This window comes from Elephantulus edwardii, unplaced genomic scaffold (assembly GCF_000299155.1).
Source record: "Elephantulus edwardii isolate Elephantulus edwardi_28Jun2011 unplaced genomic scaffold, EleEdw1.0 scaffold00050, whole genome shotgun sequence".
NCBI lineage: Eukaryota > Metazoa > Chordata > Mammalia > Macroscelidea > Macroscelididae > Elephantulus > Elephantulus edwardii.
In genome coordinates this window covers 16796845-16817873 of record NW_006399800.1, presented here as the reverse complement: position 1 = coordinate 16817873, position 21029 = coordinate 16796845, and the positions used below count along the sequence as shown (strand labels likewise).

At 36.9% G+C, this 21029-nt stretch overlaps 1 protein-coding gene across 1 annotated transcript in view; it reads right to left on the bottom strand.

Moving 5' to 3' along the window:
- Positions 1-21029, bottom strand: part of TMEM232 (transmembrane protein 232) — a 480401-nt gene that overhangs the window by 364112 nt on the left and 95260 nt on the right. The window contains exons 6-9 of the mRNA XM_006886706.1: positions 19405-19504; positions 17034-17196; positions 11949-11960; positions 9335-9463 (exon numbers count right to left, since the gene is read on the bottom strand). Coding sequence (XP_006886768.1) covers positions 9335-9463; positions 11949-11960; positions 17034-17196; positions 19405-19504 — 404 coding nt within the window. The remainder of the gene's footprint in view (positions 1-9334; positions 9464-11948; positions 11961-17033; positions 17197-19404; positions 19505-21029) is intronic.

Genomic DNA, 21029 nt, shown 5'->3' with positions numbered 1-21029 from the left:
CGCCATCAAATCCTTTACCACTCATAGTAGCCCTGTGAACAGATCTAAACCTTCGTTATTTTGCACCATCCTTGTTAACTCCAACATGCTCAATCCAGTTGTTAATAGTAACTGTGTAAATCCACCTTGTCTAGTTCTTCTTTTTGTCTGACCTTCCACCTTTCCCAGCATGATTAGAAATGATCAAAGGAGAACTACCTATTGTAAGGTCAGGAAAAATGTTTTGCCTTACTTCATAAGAACAGACATGTATGTGTTATCTATAATCTCTCCAAAACTAAAAAATAGTAAGAATTTTAATTCCATAAATGTTTACAGGCATCCTACACATATATTAATGTTGTTGTTATTGTTGTTGTTTTTGTTATGTGCTGTTGAGATACTTGCGACTCATAGACCTAAACCCTGTCCTATCCTGTGCCTATCTTAATGTCTCTAACACAACTTCACCCATTACCTCACTCACTGAATCAATCCATTTCATCAAGGTTCTTCCTCTGTTGTGCTGTCTCTCTAACCTTCCAAGCATGACATATATTGTTGTTGTTGTTGATTGTCTTCGAGTCGAGCATCAATCAGCGACCCTATGAACATAAGGCCTGAAGACCCTCTACAACTATCAACATTTAGCAAAGTTCATAGAGTTTTTGGAGGCATGTTGTTTAGGAAGTGGATGCCACTCCTGCTTCCAATGACAAATATTAAGCGTATGTAAATGAAATAGATTTAGAGATGACTAAAAATGAAAAATTATTAAAAACAAACCATGGATTATAGAATTACATATTCATAATCAGTCATCTTCAGTACCTCAGTATTTAATTAAACTTATTTGGTAATTATTAGAGTTCTTTAAAAATAAATTTGACGTGGGTGACCCTGGAGGACATTATGCTGAGTGAAATATGGTGTCACTGTTGTAGAATGGGTCTGACATCAGGGTGGGGGTATGACAGAAAAAACTGGATAAATTATGTATATTGTATTGAAACAAATGAGGGAAAGAACAGATTAGAAGTGATATATGATTGAGTATTATGGTTAGCACAGGAATCCAGAATTAAGGTTGCATAGAGAAGTGTACTGGGGTGGGGGGTGGGGGGAAAGGACGTGGGAATTGTATGCTAATGAAGGAATTCTTTTCCTTTTTGTTTTTCTCTCTTCGGAGGGGAAAGTGAGCTGATGGGGAAGGGGGGGAAGGGAGAAAATTGTGGCAATGAATGAATGGAAATCCAAAACCTCTGTAAAAAAAAATTTAAAAACAAATTTAAAAAATACAAAAAAATAAATAAATTTGACATAGTCATGCAACATTCATTTCATATGGCAAAATACATAAACTTTTTTCCCAATCAAAAAAAGCTAAAGTTGTCCTAATTGTACATTCTTTTGGAAATGAGCTATATATTTGAATACCTTAGGCTTAGTGACAAGAAGTTGCACAGCAATTCTGAAAGCAAGTGGTTTGAATCCACCAGTTGTTCCAATTGAAAAGAATGATAAATCTCTTGCTGTGAGATTTAATGTTTCTGAAAATCCACTGAAGAATGAACTTTGAATCAGTTCTGACTCCACAGCACACAACCATAACAACAATAAGAATCTTCTGTAATTTAGAGACTACAGTTTTCAATGTGGATTACATCTCAACATCAATAAAACAAAAATCCATACCTTTAGGCCAATAGAAAACACCATGGTAGTAGGAGAAAAGAAGTCAATGATTTCATCTTACTTGGTACCACCAGTGAAGAGATAAAAAGATATATTACATTGGGAATATCTGATGTCAAGGACCTCATCAAAGTGCTAAAGAGCTATTGTTGTTGTTGTTGTTGTTATATGTCGTCGAGTCGTTTGTGACTCATAGCGACCCTATGTACAACAGCCCTAAACTCTGCTCTGTCCTGTGCCAATCGCACTGCCTCTGACACACCCTTCCCAATTACCCCAGTCACTGAATCAATCCATCTCTTAGAGGGTCTTCCTCTCCTGCGCTGTCCCTCCACCCTCCCAAGCATGATGTCCCTCTCCAAGGACCTGTCCCTCCTTACAACATGTCCAAAATATGTCAGATGAAGCCCCAGAATCCTTGCCTCCAAGGCATAGCCTGGACTTCATCAAAGTGCTAAAGAGCTCTATGTTAGTTTAAAGGCTAAGGTGCAGCTAATCCAAGCTACACATCTGAAAGTCTGACCATGATTAAGGATGACAGAATGAGAGTTAATGTCTTTAAGTTGTGATGCTGGAGGAGAGTATTGACTAGCCTGTGGAATTCCAAAAGAACAAATACATATGTTTTGGAGAAAGTGCAACCAGAGTGCTCCATAGAGGCAATGATGGTGAAATTCCATCTCACATACTTTGGGGCAGGTTGTTAGGAGAGGCTCATCCTTGGAAAAATATATCATGCTTGGAAAAATATATCATGTTTGGAAAAGCAGAGGATCAGAGTAAGAGAAGAAGACCTATAACAAGATAGATTGACAAAATGACTTTAACAATGGGCTTAAGCATGTCAGAGATTTATGAGGATGACACAGGATAGGGCCAAGTTCAAATCAGTTATTCCTGGGGCCGTTATGAGTCATAGACAACACAACAGGTCCAAACAATTTTTATGTGTCAGTTCAGACTCATAGCAACCCTGTGCACAATAACTTTGAATCCTGCTCTATACTGAGCAAATCTCACTGTCTCTGACACACCTACCCCTCATTACCCCACTTACTGTGTTAATCATTCTCATTGGGAGTCTTCCTCTTCTGTGCTGTCCGTCCACCTTTCCAAGCATGATGTCCCTCCTGGCAACCTGATCAAAGTATGTGAGACAGAGCCTCAAAATCCTTGCCTCTAAAGAACAGTTTGACTTCATCTTGTCCAGGACAGACCTGTTAGTTCTCTTGGAAGTCCATGGTATGTTCAATATTCTTCTCCAGTACCACAACTCAAAGGCATCAAGTCTTCTTCTGTCCTCTTTTGTCATTGTCCAGCTCTCTGATGTATACAGCAAGTAATTAGCAACAGTAACAACAATTCCCCATAATTTTTTTTAAATTAATTTTAATGAACTTTTACAGAGACTTAGGGTTCCCAGTCATTCATTGTTGCACTTTTCTCCCTGCCAACCCCCTCTCCCCAAATTCACTTTTCTCCATGATGAGTAAAAGAAAAAACTCTTTCTTTGCTATGCAATCCCTCCCCCACAAAGTCCACTGCACTGTGCAGCCTTCATTCTGGACTCCTGTTATGACAATAATACCTAATCATATATCCCTTTTAAAGAGTTCTCTCCCTCATCTGTTGCAATGCAGTATACATCATTCCTCCCCTTCTTCTCTGTCTTCCCTCAACCCCAATGTCAGCCCTGTTTTACAATAGTAGTCCTATGCAATATTTATCCTTTTGTGACTGAGATATTTCACTCAGCATAATGTCCTCTAGGGTCATCCACTTAGCATAATATTTCATGAGTTCCTTGTTTTTCAGTGCTGCATAGGATTCCATTGTGTGAATATACCAGAGTTTCTCTATCCATTCATTTGTTGATGGGCACTTGGGTTGTTTCCAGTTCTTTGCCATTGCGAACAAAGCTGCAATAGACATGAGTGTGCATATATCTACTTGGGTAGTGGTTATGGTTTCGTTCCCAGAAGTGGAATTGCTGGGTCAAATGGTATTTCTATTTGCAACCTTTTGAGAAAGCGTCATACAGCCTTCCAAACTGGTTGTACCATTTTACACTCCCACCAACAGTGAATAAGGGTTCCACTTTCTCCACAATCTCGCCAGCATTTGTTGTTTGCTGTTATGTTAAATTTTGCTATTCTTACTGGGATGAGATGATATCCCATAGTTGTTTTGATTTTCATTTCTCTTAGAGCTAGGGATTTTGAACATTTCTTCATGTGTTTGTTGGCCATCTGAATGTCTTCTTGGTGAAATGTCTGTTCATATCCTGTGCCCATTTTTCAATTGGGTTATTCACCTTTATCTTGTTGTGGTGCTAATTCTCTATAACTTAAAACGGTTTGAAAGGATTATCCTGTCTTCCATATAAAATACTAAATCACTACTGTCAAGCTGATTCTAACTCATAGCAACTTATAGGACAGAGTAGAAATGCCTTGCTGGCTGTAAATACCAAGAGAACACTGCTTCTTCTTTATCCCAATGAGTGGTTGTTTGGTTTATATGTGACATTATAAATGGTCTTCAGACTACGTGCACTCCCCAGTAAAGTGTGTGATTTGCAATTATAAAAAAAAAAAATTCTACCCTTTAGTTACAGTCTCAACACTTAATACACTATGCCAACAGGGCTCTACATGGCTTCCAGAGTATCTAATTCACAATAATGGGAAGTTCTCCTTTTTCTTAGATTTGAGCACTGTACGTGTTGTCTTAGGCTGTGTTTTCTTTTTTCTTATTATGATTAATTTTAATGAAAGTTTACAGAGACTTTGTTTTACAACAGTGGTACTATGCAGTGTTTGTCCTTTAGTGACTGAGATATTTCACTCTGCATAATGTCCTCCAGGGTCACCCATTTTGTATGATACTTCATGAGTTCCTTGTTTTTCAAAGCAGCATAGTATTTCATTGTGTGAATATACCACAGTTTCTCTATCAATTCATTTGTTGATGGGCACTTAGATTGTTTCCAACTATTTGCTATCGTGAACAAAGCCATAATAAACATGGGTGTGCATATATCTGCTTGGGTGGCAGTTCTGGTTTCTTTGGGGAATATTCCCAGTTGTGAAATTGCAGGGTCAAATGGTATCTCTATTTACAACTTTTTGAGAAAGTGCCATACTGTCTTCCATAATGGTTGCACCATTTTACACTCCCACCTACAGTGAATAAGGGTTCCAGTTTCTCCACAAATTCATCAGCATTTGTTGCTTGCTGTTCTGTTAAATTTTGCTATTCTGACCAGGGTAAGATGATATCTCATAGTTGTTTTGATTTACATCTCTCTTAGAGCTAGAGATTTTTAACATTTCTTCATCTGTTTGCTAGCCATCTGAATGTCTTCTTTGAAGTGTTTGTTCATATCCTGTGCCCATTTTTCAATTGGGTTATTTATCTTTATCTGGTTGTGGTGATCAAGTATTTTATAAATTCTAGATATAAGTCCCTTATCTGACATGTCATTACCAAATTTCTCTCCAATCTGTGGCTTCCCTTTTTACCTTGTTGGAGAAGATTTTGGATGTGCATAGGGATTTGATTCTTAGAAGATCCCATTCATCTAATTTATCCTCCCCTGGGTGTAAATTTTTCAGGATGCTTGGAAGACTGTTTATGTTGTGGATTAGGACTTCTAGCATTCTTCCAAGCTTTTCTTTAATGAAGTTTATAGTCCTTGGTTTTATTCATAGGTCCATGGTCCACTTTGAGTTGGTTTTTGTGTATTTAGTCAGGTATGGATCTTGCTTGAGTTTTCTGCAGACAGTTTTCCAGTTTTTAAGCTATGTTTTCTATAAAGAGACAAAATCAAGGCAGTTTTCACTTTTATAGAAAGAAATATTTAAATCAAGAATATGAAACATTTGCTTGTAGAATGTGTCAAATATCCATACATAATCTATGCAGTCCACACCACTGATGAAATTCCTTTCCAGCTGATTGGCTGTTTTTAGTAGATCTCGTCATTGAGATGATTCACTATATCTAATCTCATGAAGAAAGTTGTTGTTATTGGTGGTGGTGGTGGTGGTGGTGGTGGATGTCATCAAGCCCACCACAATCCATAACTACATTATGAACAATAGATCAGAAACTTGCCCTTTCCTGTGCTACCCATCCTCAAGATCTCTAACGCACTCAAGCCCACTGTAAAAATCATTTTGCCAGCTTATATAAACTCGTGGAACCTTTGTGACATGTGTTGGTGTTTGCTTTTGGTTTTTTTGTTGTTTGTTTGTTTTTGTTTTTTTCATACCTTTAGAAAAGCTTGCTCGCCTGGGACATAGCTTCCAGCTGCTTATCAGTTTCTACACCACCAGCCAGCATCACCCATAGTCATCACCTAAATTTGCCACAAGTGACAGTCCACAGGATCCTGGCCTATTGCTCACCAGTTTCTCCAAAACAAGCCTGCTGCCTATGATCACATTGTGTCATTCCCCTGATGAATCTGAGTCTCTGGGAGACCTTCTAGTGAATCTGAAACCAAGGGTCATCGAAGAATTGATTATCTGAGCCAAGGATGACACTGTTTGTATAAAAAATTATAGATACATGCAGCTGGTTTAGCACTTGAGACTATGCTGATCTAAGACTTCTCATATATAGTCTGTTATTAATCTTAACAGGACAGATATGAAAACAACAGAACAAGAAGCAGTACTCCAATCAGAAAAGAGAACACTGTATGGTTTAAAATGAGGAAAGGTATGTGTCAGGGTTATAGCCTTTATCCACATATTTATTCAACTTGCAGGCTGAGCAAATAATTTAAGAATCTCTAGGGAGTTGCACTGTGAACACAAAGATAGGCTTTTCCTAACTTGGGCACTCTCCTCTCATGCACTGTAAAGAAGGCTTTGACAGAAGATTTCACCAGTGCAATATATCTTGATTTCCTGACTTCTGTTACTGTGGCTACTGACTGTGGTTCCAAGTAAAATGAAATCTTTGAAAAAAATCTCTCTTTTTATCTATCATAATGTTGTGTATTTGTATATTCTTGATGCTGAGATGTAACTAATATTGATGGCTGTAATCACTGATCTTCTTTAGTTAATATTTCAAGTCCTCTTTGCTCTCTGTAAGCAAGGTTGTGTCATGTGCATAACGAAAGTCATTGTTGAATATTATTCCAATTCTAACGCTACATTCTTCTTCATACTTTGCACTTTTTTACTTCATATTTTTATGAACTCAATTCAACTCATTGCTGTGGAGTCAGAACCCTCCAGGTAGGTTTTCAGAGACTAAATTGCAGAAGGTCTACTTGTGTTTTATTGACTAGAGAAAGGTATTTGACCATGTGGAACATAGCAAATTATAGCTAACACTGAAAAGAATGTGAATCAGAGACCATTTAATTGTGCACATGAGAAATCTACACTTAGATCAAGAAGCTGTTGCCCAGAGCAAGGGAACACTGCATGGTTTAATGTCTGCAAGGGTGTATTTCAGGGTTGTACCCTTTCTACATACCTTTAAATCTGTATGCTGAGCAAATAATTCATAAATCTGGACTCTATGGTAAGGAATGTGGCATCATGATCAGTGAAAGACTCACCCAAAACTTGTGTTACGTAGATGGCACAATATTGCTGTTCACAGGATCACTGTGGTTATACTTGACTCAATGCCACTTAACAACTTTTTGCTTTATTAAGAGGAAGTCAAAACTCTTATTCTTACAAATTTTTGGTATATGCTCTAGTCAATTTTCTCAGAAATCCTTCTTTAAAATCCTTTTCCTTTTGTTGAACTTTTCTTTATTCTATGTATACCTAAAGATTTCTTTTTTTCTTACCAAATGGGCCGTTGAGTCACCTGTGATCCATAGTGACCCTATGAACTACTCGGAAGCCTGTCCAATCCTGAGCCAAATTAATTACTCAAGATTAACTTTTGCTGTAATATGCAAGTAAGGCATAGAAAAAGAAAATTAGTATATTTCATTCAAGGATAGTAAACTGTATATCATTGCTATTGTTAATCAACTTGAAAAATACAGAGTTTTAATATGGGACTAGAACTCATTCTTATTAATAAATTTCATTGGTTGTTTTTGTTTTTGTTGTTGTTGTTAGGCGTCATTGAGTCAAGTACAGCTCCTAGGGACCCTATGAATAACAGATCTGAACCCTTTCCTATAATGTGCCCTCCTCACATTCCCTTACACTTTAGACCCCATTGCAGCAGTCACTATGTCAATTCACTTGGTTGAGGATCTTCCTCTCTCTCCTTCATTGACCCTCTACTTTTCTAAGCATCATGTCCCTCTCCAAGGAACAGCCCGTCCTAGCAACATGCCCTAAGTATATGAGGTGAAGCCCCATCATTCTTGCCTCCGAAGAACACTCTGGACACATTCTCTCCAAGACATAATTATTCATTCTTTTAGCATTCCATGGGATGTTCAGCACTCTTCTCCAAACCAAAGCTCAAAGGCATCAATTCATCTCTGTTATCCTTATTCATTGTCCAGCTCTCAGAAGCATAGCAAGTGATTAAAAAAGCCGTGGCCTAAATCAGACACGCCTTAGTCCTCAAATTGGCATTGTTACTCCTCAATAACAGAGAGGTCCCCAGCTGGAGACTTAACCAGTGCAATACATTTCCTGATTATCTGACTGTTAGTACTTAATTGTGCTCATGTGGAACCTACCTGGACCAGGAGGCTGTTGTACAAACAGAGCAGGGGAACAGTGCTTGGTTTAAAATCGAGGTGTTGTGATATCTGCATAATGCAGGTTATTTATGAGTCTCCCTCCAATCCTGATGCCACAGTCCTGCATGTTCTCTATATATCTATTCAATCTTCATGCTAAGCAAGTTATCCTAGAGGCTGGACTCTATGAGGAGGAGTGTGGCATCTGATTCAGACCATGGTCTTTCTGATTACTTGCTATGCATCTGGGAGTTGGACAATAAATAGGATGACAGAAAAAGAATTGATGCCTTTGAGCTGTGGAGTTGGAGAAGAGCACTGAACATCCCAAGAACTGCCAAGAAAACAAAAAGATATGTCCAGGAGAAGGTGCAGCCAGAGAGCTCTTTGGAGGCAGGAATTATGAGGCTACACCTCACATACTTTGGTCATGTTGCTAGGAGGGGCTGATGCTGTGAAGTGTGAAGGGTTGGTGAAGGAGAGAAAAACCCTCAGCTAGGTGAGCTGACTGCTGCAATGAAGTGTGAGGATGGCATAGGATATAGGACAGGGTTCAGATCTAGTGTTCATATGGTCACTCAAATTCATGCTTGACTCAACAGCACCTAACAACAACAGTACCAAGGGTGTTTGTTGTGGATCCAATCAAGAGGAAGGTGTTGACAGTTCCCCTCCATCCATCACATCATGATGCTACCTATAGGTCCAGTGGTAAGAATCATTTAATAAATGAAGTTTCATTTTAAAAAAGAGAAATATATATATATATATATATATGCAATTCTAATAAAAAAGGGAAAGAAGAATTTATTGATGAAATGAACTAATACAAAATATATAAATTGCTCCAGCTTTAGGAGCTAAAACTATAATTTTTTTTTCATAGTCAACTAAGGTGTGATTAACATTTAAATAAAAAGGTTCTTTAACACTTAAGCACAAAGGTTGCTCCAACAGTTATAGGATTCACCTTACCAGCATTTCTTCTGAATCTGTGTTTTATGGAACTTCAGATGTTTAAGTACTTCATTCAGTTTAAGACTATTCTTCTGAACACAAGTCCAAGCTGCAACAGAATGCCAAAGCAAATGGCTAATTTCATATCTTTCACCAACTTGCAAGTATTCCTGGAAATAAAACATGAAAAAATCTTTCTGGAATACAGTTGTCTCATTTGAAAAAAATTTTAAGTATACAAATACAGTTGTATCTTTGTTTACACTTCATGTTTCACCAAGTAATATACACAAGTCTGATTCTACAAGCAACTGTAGTTAATATAATTCATTAATAATAATAAATTCCTATTCTGTCACATGGGTCCACTGTGTTCATTCAATGACACAAGATTGACAGCACGACAAAATCATTACATCCCCTAAGAAACAATCACTGGAAACACACAATTGTTAATCTTTATGACTTAGTTTTCCTTGGCATCTGAAGAAGAGGATGACAGGGGAATTATTAACACATTGCCGCAAATGACGGTAATACATTTAAAAAAAAAGTGTTTCAAAGCATGGTCGTCAATTTAAAAATGTGTGGTACTTTTAAAGTTATGACAATGTATTAAGAGCAAATTTAGTTTCAAAATATGGATTTTCACCTTGAGGGTCAAAATGTACACCCAGCTTATATAGTCAATATCTCTTTTTTCCTGTGTATTTTATTATATATTAATTAGTGTGATTTGAAATTTGTGTGGCTTTAGAGGTGTGTTCTCTCTGTGTTGGTGTGAGAAGGCTCTGGGTCATCTTTGGCTGGCTGGAAGGCAAATTTTGGGCCAGACACCCCCAGCTCATCTGGCATGTCCACTCTGCCAATCCCCATGGAAACCTCTTGCTGGGAACCAATGAGAGCCTGAAGCGTGGGCCTGTGGCCTTTTAAAATTCATTTGGTTGTCATTGTTGTTGAAATGAACACCTAAGTGATACAGCACTTTTCTGTTGTTTTTTTTTGTATTGAGGTAACTTTGGTTTGCTGTAATACAGAACTTTATGCCATTGGTCGGTCAAGTGCTATAATGGTTATACATGGTTGACAATACCTGGTTAGCTAACAGCTTAAGACTGGCTTGGAAGCAGGAGTGGCATCCGCTTCCTAAACATGCCTGTGAAAACTCTATGAACTTAGAGAAAGGACAATAGTTATAGAACAAGGATAAAATCTTTTGTTTATGGCATCAGTACTAGAAGGCACTTAACAATAACAATATATATTGCCAAACCCTTGTCTTCCATTTTGGATTTTAATGGCTCGACTCTGTATGATGGCACTTTTGTTTGGTTGAGAATTTCTATGGATTGTTTCATTATTTAAGCCTCTTGTTTAGAGTCAACAAGACTTCTAGGAGGACACTTGCATTTATGGTCAAACCCAGTCGCAAAAGGACAAATATTACATGATGTCACTGTTGTAGAATGGGACTAACCTCGGGGTTGGGGAGAGACTGAGTAAGATGGGTTCAATAATGTATACTGCACTGAAACAGAGGAGGGAGAAAACTGTTTAAAAGAGATATGTGACTAGGTATTTCTGTAATCACAGGAGTCTAGAGCAATGGCTACATGGTGGAGGGGACCTGGGGGAGGGTTTGTAAAACAATGAAAGAATCTTCTCTTTTACTTTTCCATAATTTTTGACTCATGTACTTATAACTTGTTAGTCAAATTTGTGTCTTCTAGGTTGCAACACCCTCATGATACATCTTCAAGGATATGAACATGTACGGCTAAACACAATCAATAACAGTGCATCTAAATTCCAAAATCAATCTCCATAATAGTCTATGTGTTTCCTACTGCCAAAGGGGCCCTTTAGAGTAGTGAGAAAAGACCTTCACCCTGAAACCCACAGCGTCCCTTTTCAGTAGGAAGTAGCTAAGAGAATACGCCATCCCCTTTTCCTTATGAATCAGGGTGAAGTCTCTCTCAGGGAGGAGTGATAGGGAATGGCAAAGGACACACTGACAAAGGAGATTAATCAGAACTGACTTTGACAAGCACTGTGGCAACTGGACAATTAAAACAGACATTCTGATGGTGGGGGAAGAAGAACAAACTGGGGAGGAGGGTAGAGAGAATGGTGCAGCAATGAAAGAATGAAAACCCAAAATCCCTGTAAATGTTCATTAAAACTAATAAAATTTAATAACAATAAAAAAAATTTTTAAAAAAGGCCAAACCCTTGTCTCAATTTTGGAAGCTGGGTGAAGTGATTGGACTCTGTAAAATGGGCTTTCTTATTTTGGTTGAGGGTCATTGTGAAATGTTTTTCTTTGCCTCCTCCTCCTTTTTTTTTATTAAGCCTCTTGTTTAGAGTCAACAAAACCTCCCAGAGGGCCCTCATATTTAATAAGTCAGGTCTGAGGGATTATCTTTTAATCTTTTGCTACTATATTTTGGAGGACAATTCTACTGAGTTGTACAGCACTCTTCTGTCAATTTGCTGTGCTGAGGTAATCTGGGTTTGCTGTGATGCTGAACCTTGTACAATTGGGGTCTCAAATGCCATAATGGCTATCCATGGTGGACAGGGTTTGGTGGAGCTCCCAGTTTTAAGACAGATTGGGAAGCAAAAGTGACACCCACTTCCTAAACTATACACCTCTGGAAACTCTATGGACTTGGAGAAACGATAGTTATAGAAAGGCCTCAGGTCTTTTGTTCATGGAGTCATTAAGAGTCATCCCCAACTAATGACAACCAACAACAACAACAAGGTGATTTGAGTAAAAGTTAACAAAGTATATTGTTTTTACATTGTTTCATATACATTTTATTCCACTACATCAATTACAATATAGTCAATGTCATCTAAGTATTTTAAGAATCTACAAATTCAGACAACAGATGAATGCTTTTATTATGCCTCCTCAAACCCTACTCTCTATTGCTCCCTATGGTTTTACTGATTAAATTGGTCTAGTGAAATAATTGGTGTAAAGGGATCTGATTTTATTGCTAGATAATGATGATAAAACTTTTATCAGAGTAAAACTTGAAATATACATCCTGTGACAGGTACTCAGTTGCTAACTATTGCTAATGTTAAGCTGATATTACATGCTTCTACACTCAAAAGGAAGAAGTAAAGAGAATTGAAAGGGTTTTATAGTTCTCAAATATTATATAAAATATCAAGATCACAGTTTGTTGTTGAACACTCTTAAGACAGAAGTCCAAGAATGTGTTCATAAATATTAGACTAAGACATTTTGACAGTTTTTAGCGAATTATTTCATTAAGTCCCACAGAACTGTGTATTACTCCACCTCTTACCAGGAATTGTCACATACTGGCTATAAAGATATGTGTAAGACAAAGTCTCTCCACTAGACTACAGGATTTTGGGAACAATAATTCAGAAAAACAAACAGAAACAAATCAATGTTTAAACTGTTAGAGGACTTCACAGAATGCTCTATCTTAAAGTTATGTTAGGCACCAGATGGACACACGCTAATTTCTTCAAATGCATATATTTTACCCAAATAACTCAACTTAATTATCTGCTTTAGATTAGAGTCCACCAAAATTTGAATTCATTTAAATAAAGTTTTTTTCCCAAAATATTCTAGTGGTGTCAACCAGGAAGCTTAACAGTCCACATATAACAAATTTATTCTAAATAAATCAGACTTATTCCAAATAAATCCAATTTATTCCAAATAAACAAGTAAATAGAAATGCTTTGAAATCTCTGAGAACCTTGACTAGTTAAACTCAATCAGTTTAATCAAACTTTCTTAAAATCATACATATGCATGACTACACAGATTATTTAGTGGTGTAAAAAACCTTGGTGTTAACATACACTCTTTCAATGGAGAAATTTCTTTGAAAGCAGACAGACTTTAAAAAGTCAAAATTTAGGCACTGAATAAGATTTAAGTTTTATTTTCAATTTCCTAGGATGCCAGAAATTTTGACATTAAGGAAAAAAACTTCTGATATTCAGACACTATAGCTGGGACATTTTATTCTCCTAGTAACATAAACACACTCACAGAATACCAACCTTAGACCAACCTACGAAAATAATAAAACAAAATAAGGCTATGTCCTATTTTTTTTTCCTATGCATTTTACTTATTTTCCTCAAAGTTACTCTGCCACCTAAACATTACCCAATCTGGGAATTATTTCTGCTTTCTGATAATCAGACTAGAAAGAGTCCTCACTTTCCCCACCATTCTTTAAGTCATCCAACTAAATCTCTAAACTATAATAGCTTCTTATTTATGGTTTTCTATAACATCTACTCCCTATGCAGTAAAGAGAAAACAATCCAACTTACGGTGTGTTCCTAGTAGTGTTGGCCTACTGGGTGCTCCCATCATCTAAAAATGAATCTTATTACATTCTGTAAGTTGTATATATAGCTAAAGTTTGCTATTAATTTGCACATATTTTAGATACTTCAAGAACTTCAACAGGAATCCTACTAAAATGTGTCACTTGCTTTCTCCAAAAGAAAGGTAAAATGTACCATTTTTATTAATATAATGATGATGGTGTGATTTAAGACCACTACTACATACACTGTCAATGTACAAAAGCAGGAAGAAAGAGCAATGTTCTGACAGTTATTAGTGGTATACAGTTCTTTAGCTTTACCATAAATTAATCATACTCAATGTACAGATGGCAGGTATCATTTCTAAACTATTAATAGAGTGCAGAAATAAAGAATAAATATGTTTATCATCTGCAGGAATAATTTAAACTAAAAAGTAAAAGTTGGAATTGATATTCAGTGTATGACTTTGAGTCTATCCCACCTGAATTTCAGAACCATCTCAGGAACAGGTTTGAGGTCTTGAAAACTAATGAGCAAAGACCAGATGAGTTGTGGGAGGATATCATCCAGGAAGAGTGCAAACGGTCACTGCAAAGACAGAAGAGGAAGAGAAGACCAAAATGAATGTCAGAAGATACTCTGAAAATTGCACTGGAGCACAGAGAAGCCAAAGCAGAAGGAAGAATTCAAGATACTGAAGAGTTGAATAGAAGATTTCAAAAGGCAGCACGGGATGACAAAGTAAAATATTACAATGAAATGTGCAAGGAGTTGGAGTCAGATAATCAGCATTTCTTAAGCTCAAGGAACTGAAGAACAAATTCAGACCTCGAGTTTCTATAATCAAGGATGCTTTGGGCAGAATATTAAATGATCCAGGAAGTATTAAAAGAAGACGGAAAGAATATACTGAGTCACTGTATCAAAAGGAATTGGCAGACACAGAAGAATTTCATGAAACAACATATGAGCAAGAGCCTATGGTGATGAAGGAAGAAGTTCACACTGCTTTGAAGGAACTAGCAAAAAATAAGGCCCCAGCAATAGATGGTATCCCAATTGAGATATTTCAGCTAACAGATGGTGCCCTGGATGTGCTAACCAAGTTGTGCCAAAAAATCTAGAAAACAACCACTTGGCCAACTGACTGGAAGAGATCTATATTTGTTCCCATCCCAAAGAAGGGTGACCTAACAGAGTGTGGAAACTATAGAACAATATCATTAATTTCACATGCAAGCAAGGTTCTACTGAAGATTATCCAAAAACAACTGGAACAGCACATCAACAGAGAACTGCCAGAAGTCCAGGCTGGGTTTAGAAGGGGTCATGGTATTAGGAATATTGTAGCTGATGTTAGATGGATCCTAGCTGAAAGCAGGGAATACCAGAGGGATGTATATCTGTGTTATTGACTACGCAAAGGCGTTTGACTGTGTGGATCATAAAAAATTGTGGCTGACTCTGAGATGAACAGGAATCCCAGAACACTTGATCATGCTAATGAGAAACCTATACTTGACCCAAGAGGCAGTCGTCAGAACAAAGCAAGGAAACACTGTATAGTTCAAAATTAGGAAGGGCATACACCAGGGATGTGTCCTGTCTCCATACCTTTTCAAGGTGTATGCAGAACAGATTATCCGGGAGGCTGGGCTCTATGAGGAGAAATGTGGGGTCAAGATTGGTGGAAGATCTATTAATAATCTGTGTTATGCAGATGACACAATCCTGATCGCTGAAACTGAGGAGGACCTGAAGCGCTTGCTGCAGAGGGTCAAGGACTGCAGCCTACAATATGGATTGAGGCTCAATGTCAAGAAGACAAAGATTCTCACCACTGGGCCAACTGACAGCATCAGGATGGATGGTGAAGAGATTGCGATTGTTCACAGCTTTAGTTTGCTTGGTTCCACAGTCAAAACTCTTGGCACCAGTAGCCAGGAAATTAAAAGACATATTGCCATGGGAAAATTTGCTGTTAGGGACCTCTCCAAAGTACTGAAGAGCAAAGGTGTCTCTCTGGAGACTAAGGTGTGTCTGATACAGGCCATAGTCTTTGCTATCACTTGTTATGCATCAGAGAGTTGCACAATGACTAAGGAGGATAGAAGGAGAATTGATGCCTTTGAGCTTTGGTGCTGGAGAAGAGTATTGAGGGTACCATGGACTGCTAGGAAAACAAACAGATTCATCCTGGAAAGGGTTAAATCAGGCGGCTCCCTAGAGGCAAGGATTCTGAGGCTCCGTCTAACATACTTTGGGCATGTTGTAAGGAGGGACCAGTCCTTGGAGAAGGACATTATGCTTGGTAGGGCGGAGGGACAGCGCAGTAGGGGAAGGCCCTCAATGACGTGCATTGATTCCGTGACTAGGGTAATTGGGATGGGAATGTCAGTGTGATTGACAGTGTGATTGGCACAGGACAGACTAGAGTTTAGGGCTGTTGTACACAGGGTCGCTATGAGTTGCAAGTGACTCAACGGCACATAACAACAACAACAATACAAACAGATGTGTGTATACCAATGCTCATTTCAGCATTATTTAAGATATAAAGTAAATGAAACAACCCAATGAATGAATGGCTAAATAAACTATGGTATGTTCACAGAATGGAGTGTTAGGCAACACTAAATAATGACTAAGATTTCATTAAATACTGTACAATATGAATAAATTTAGAATAAAATATTCTGAGTGATATATCAGTTATAAAAGGACAATTATAGTATAAAGCCATTATTATAAATAGCTAAGGAAAGGTTTGTTACTAGGAATGGGAAGAGATAAGAAAATGAGTTAAAATTACTGGAATATACAATAAAGGTTCAATTGTCATTAATTAATTATATTAATCAATGGTAATGAATGCTATAAAACAAAATATATATAAATTATTGCATGAAAAACAATATTATTTTGTAAACTTTCATTCAAATAAAAAACATATATAGCCACAAACACATTTAAAATAATATTTATAGCTTGAAAACTCACGGATGGTCAAGTTTATACTGAATATAAATTAGAAAAGCACAAAAATATTGTATTTGTCCACAGGAATAATCTGCACTTCATTTTAACAATTACCCTTTTTTTAAAAACCCTAATAATATTACTATCAAATGTTATTTTTAAAGTCCCTCTACATTAATGTTGAAATTTTAAATGGCTGTGATGTAATTAAGAATAATGTATTACGACATTTAAAGTGGTAATGGTGCACATTAATCTTATTGTATACAATATCCATTACTAGTCTTATTTTATACAATCCATAAAAAAATGTTACATAAATTAGTGGGTTTTCATGTTTATTAAACAGTTAATCATCAGCAAAGCTTACTGGATTGACAAGCACAATTACTTTACCTTCTTATTAGAATGTCCTTCTGTGTTTCCATTAGAGTTCAAAGTTGATTTGGAAAGTAGTACTTTTTCATAAAATATTTCTGACGCCTCCAGGATGAACACCACATTTGAAAAGATGTTAGGATACTTGTAATACATGTCTTCAGATAAAGTAAGTGCTATTGTAAGAAAAAATTACTTTGATAAATAATTCATCAATATTTTGTATTGTATTTTAGTTATTAAGCTATAATTAAATTCAGTACTTGGATACTAAAACTGCTGCTGCACATTTCCCTCATCGATATAAGATTTATAATGTTATGTGTGACCCCTGGTGGTGCAATCGAAAACTACAAGTTAAATAATGCATACACAAGTCTTGCTATATAATTCAGAAAGTAATCACTTAATGGCTGAATGCCCAATTAAATGTAGTTACTGCTCAACAATGCTTGGAAGAACCAGCTGAAAAGAAATTCTGTTACATTAGATAATTTATTCATAATGGATACTTGGAAGTTATAATTTGCAAACAACTCACATCATTGTTTTTACCCTTTCTCTATTTTTTTCCTTTCCAAAATGTTATGATTAATTTTTTATAAGCCTATTCTAAAATAGCTTCTGTGTTGGATGAGGCTCAGCTCTAAACTGTTTGGTTGGTGCTGAGTGTGGACCAGAAGCCTCTTGTTGGAGCCAATGAGAGCATGGTGTGCAGGTCTGGGTTTTTTTAAAATTCGTTTGCATTTTAATTGTTTGAAATGAACATACTTCTATTATGGTACAGTATTGTTATGTCATTTTGCTGTACTGAGGTAACTTGGGATTGCTGTGATATTGAATGGTGTGCAACTGATGTGTCAAATGCCATAATGCCACACGTGGTTGGCAATGTTTGGTTGGGCTCACAGATTAAGACAGGCTTGGTGGCATCCACTTCCTAAGCATGCCTGTATAAACTGTATGAACTTAGAGAAAGGAAAATAGTTATCGAATAGGCTTAAGGTCCTTTGTTTACACTTAACAACATAAAACCCACAACATATAACGCCAGACCCTTGTCCCCATTTTGGAGTTGGGTATACGGCTGGACATTGTAAAATGGTTCTCTTGTTTTGTTTGAGGATCTGTGTGGAATGTTTGCTTGCTTTTTATATACGCCTCTCGTTTAAAGTCAACAAGACCTCCTGGAGGGCCCTTGTTTTTAAAAATTGGGTCCAAGGGATTATTTGTTAATTCATTTGTTACTATATTTTGTAGGAACGTTCTTCTAAGTCATACAGCACTCTTATATCAGTTTGCTGTGTTTGCTTTGATGCTGAACCTTGTGCCATTGGGGTCTCAAATGCCATAAAGTTGCCCATAGGGGGCATTGTTTGGTGGAGCTCCCAATTTAAGACAGGTTTAAAGCAGGAGTGGCATCCACTTTCTAAACCATATGCCTCTGGAAACTATGAACTTGCAGAAAGAACTACAGAAAGGACTCAGATCTCACAGGGTTGCTATGAGTCCTGCTCTACTCGATGTCAATCAACAACAAAAAATATTCTAAATATGGTTAAAAATTATGCCATTAAGCATAATGCTACATGCTATTTCACAATGTCATCCCTTTCTCCATCTATCATAATTTTGACAATTGGTCTTGTGGTGAGGACCTTTGTTTTCTTGATGTTAAAATGTAATACACAACCAAGTATAACCTTGATCTTCTACAGCAAACATTTCATATCTTCTTTACTTTCAGCAAGCAAGATTTTTGTCATCTGCCTAACACAGGTTGTTGATGAGTCTTCTTCAAATTTTGACACAACATTCTTCTTCACAAAGCCTGACTTTGTGAACTATTTGCTCAGCATACAGATTGAATAGGCATGGAGAGAGAATACAACCCTGACACACAACCTTACATACTTGCCTTATATCTATATACCTTATATACTTTATATATATACTTCAGTACCTTTTAACTCTTAAACATGTTTAAAACTTTTTCACTCTAGCCCATTTCCAGTGTAACTGGATACTTTACTATTGCTAGCCTATATTATGTTTACATGTCTTTGACCTCTGCATCCACTCCTTACTCTAGCATCTTCGTATTCACTAATGTTACTTTACTAGAATACAAACTTAACTTTCTAGCCACAGTGAGGTAAACAGTTACATATGAAGAAACTGGTTGAAAAGTAATGTTAAATAACTAATTAAACAGCATGAAAGGTGAACACATGCATTAGACTTTGAAGGTATTCTATTGAACTCTTTTGCTATTAACTTTCATTAAAAATAAAATACAGCCTATCCTCTTTACAATGAATGTCTAAGCTTCTTAGAAAATTATATAAAACATGTGTAAGTTTAGAAAATAAAATATAGTCTACCGTATAAATATGGATGAAGCCTAAGTAAATGTTCTTTAAAATTTTCTAGGTGACCATGCAGGAAAAATATAAAAAGTCGTAAGAACACCAAATAGCCAATCTGTCAAAAGAAAAAGAAGAAGCATTTTCATGTTACATGAACAAATATTTAAAAACTTTGTGTGTGAGGGAAACTTATTTGATTACTACATTTCCTCTTGAGAGAACAATTGCAAGGTTATTTGTGATTATGTGGATTTAAGACAACTTTAAAACACTTACGTCAAAGTTGAAACACCAGTTCACCCAAAAGTCCATCACTATGGTACACATAATAATCATCTATGAATATTGTTTTGTTCCATGTTCTCTAGGATGGATTCTTTTACATTATAAGTCATGTCTTTTACATTAGTCATGAAATCAATTAAGAAGTTTGTGGGGGGTTTTGGTTAAACTGAAACACAATGAAAAATATTACAACACATTGCACATTCCTCGTTTTAGTATATAAATGAATATGTAAGAGACATAAGCACAGGATATACACATGGATTTCACCTGATGGTATGCATAGGAATCAGATCAATTACATCTGCGGAAAAAAACTGCTGGAGAAGCTCAATATCAGCTGTGAAAACTAGGCCAGGAGCTGATTGTGGAACAGACCACCAACTTCTCATATGCAAGTTCAAGCTGAAGCTGAGGAAAATTAAACCAAATCCACAAGAGCCAAAATATGACTTTGATTTCATCCCACCTGAATTTCAGAATCATCTCAGGAACAGGTTTGAGGCCTTGAACACTAATGAGCGAAGACCAGATGAGTTGTGGGAGGATGTCAAATGTATCATCCAGGAAGAGTGCAAACGGTCATTACAAAGACAGAAGAGGAAGAAAAGACCAAAATGGATGTCAGAAGAAAATCTGAAGATTGCACTGGAGCGTAGAGAAGCCAAAGCAAAGGGAAAAATTCAAGATACTGAAGAGCTGAACAGAAGATTCCAAAAGGCAGCTCAGAATGACAAAGGAAAATATTACAATGACATGTGCAAGGAGCTAGAGTCGGAAAATCAAAAGGGCCAAACTCGGTCAGTATTTCTTAAGCTCAAGGAACTGAAGAACAAATTCAACCTGGACTTGCTATAATCAAGGATACTTTAGGCAGAATATTAAATGATCCAGGAAGTATTAAAAGAAGATGGAAAGAATATACTGAGTGATTGTATCAAAAGCAATTGGCAGGTACAGAAGAATTTAATGAAATAACATATGAGCAAGAGCCTATGGAGATGAAAGAAGAAGTTCAAGCTGCTTTGAAGGAAATAGCAAAAAATAAGGCCCCAGGAACACATGGTATACCAATTGAAGTATTTCAGCTAACAGATGCTGCCCTGGATGTGCTCACCAACTTGTGCCAAGAAATCTGGAGAACAACCATTTGACCAACTGACTGGAAGAGATCTATATGTGTTCCCATTCCAAAGAAGGGTGACCAAACTGAGTGTGGAAACTACAGAACAATAGCACTGATTTCACATGCAAGCAAGATTCTACTGAAGATTGTCCAAAACCGACTAGAACAGCACATCAGCAGAGAATTGCCAGAAGTCCAGGATGGGTTTAGAAGGGGTCATGGTGCTAGG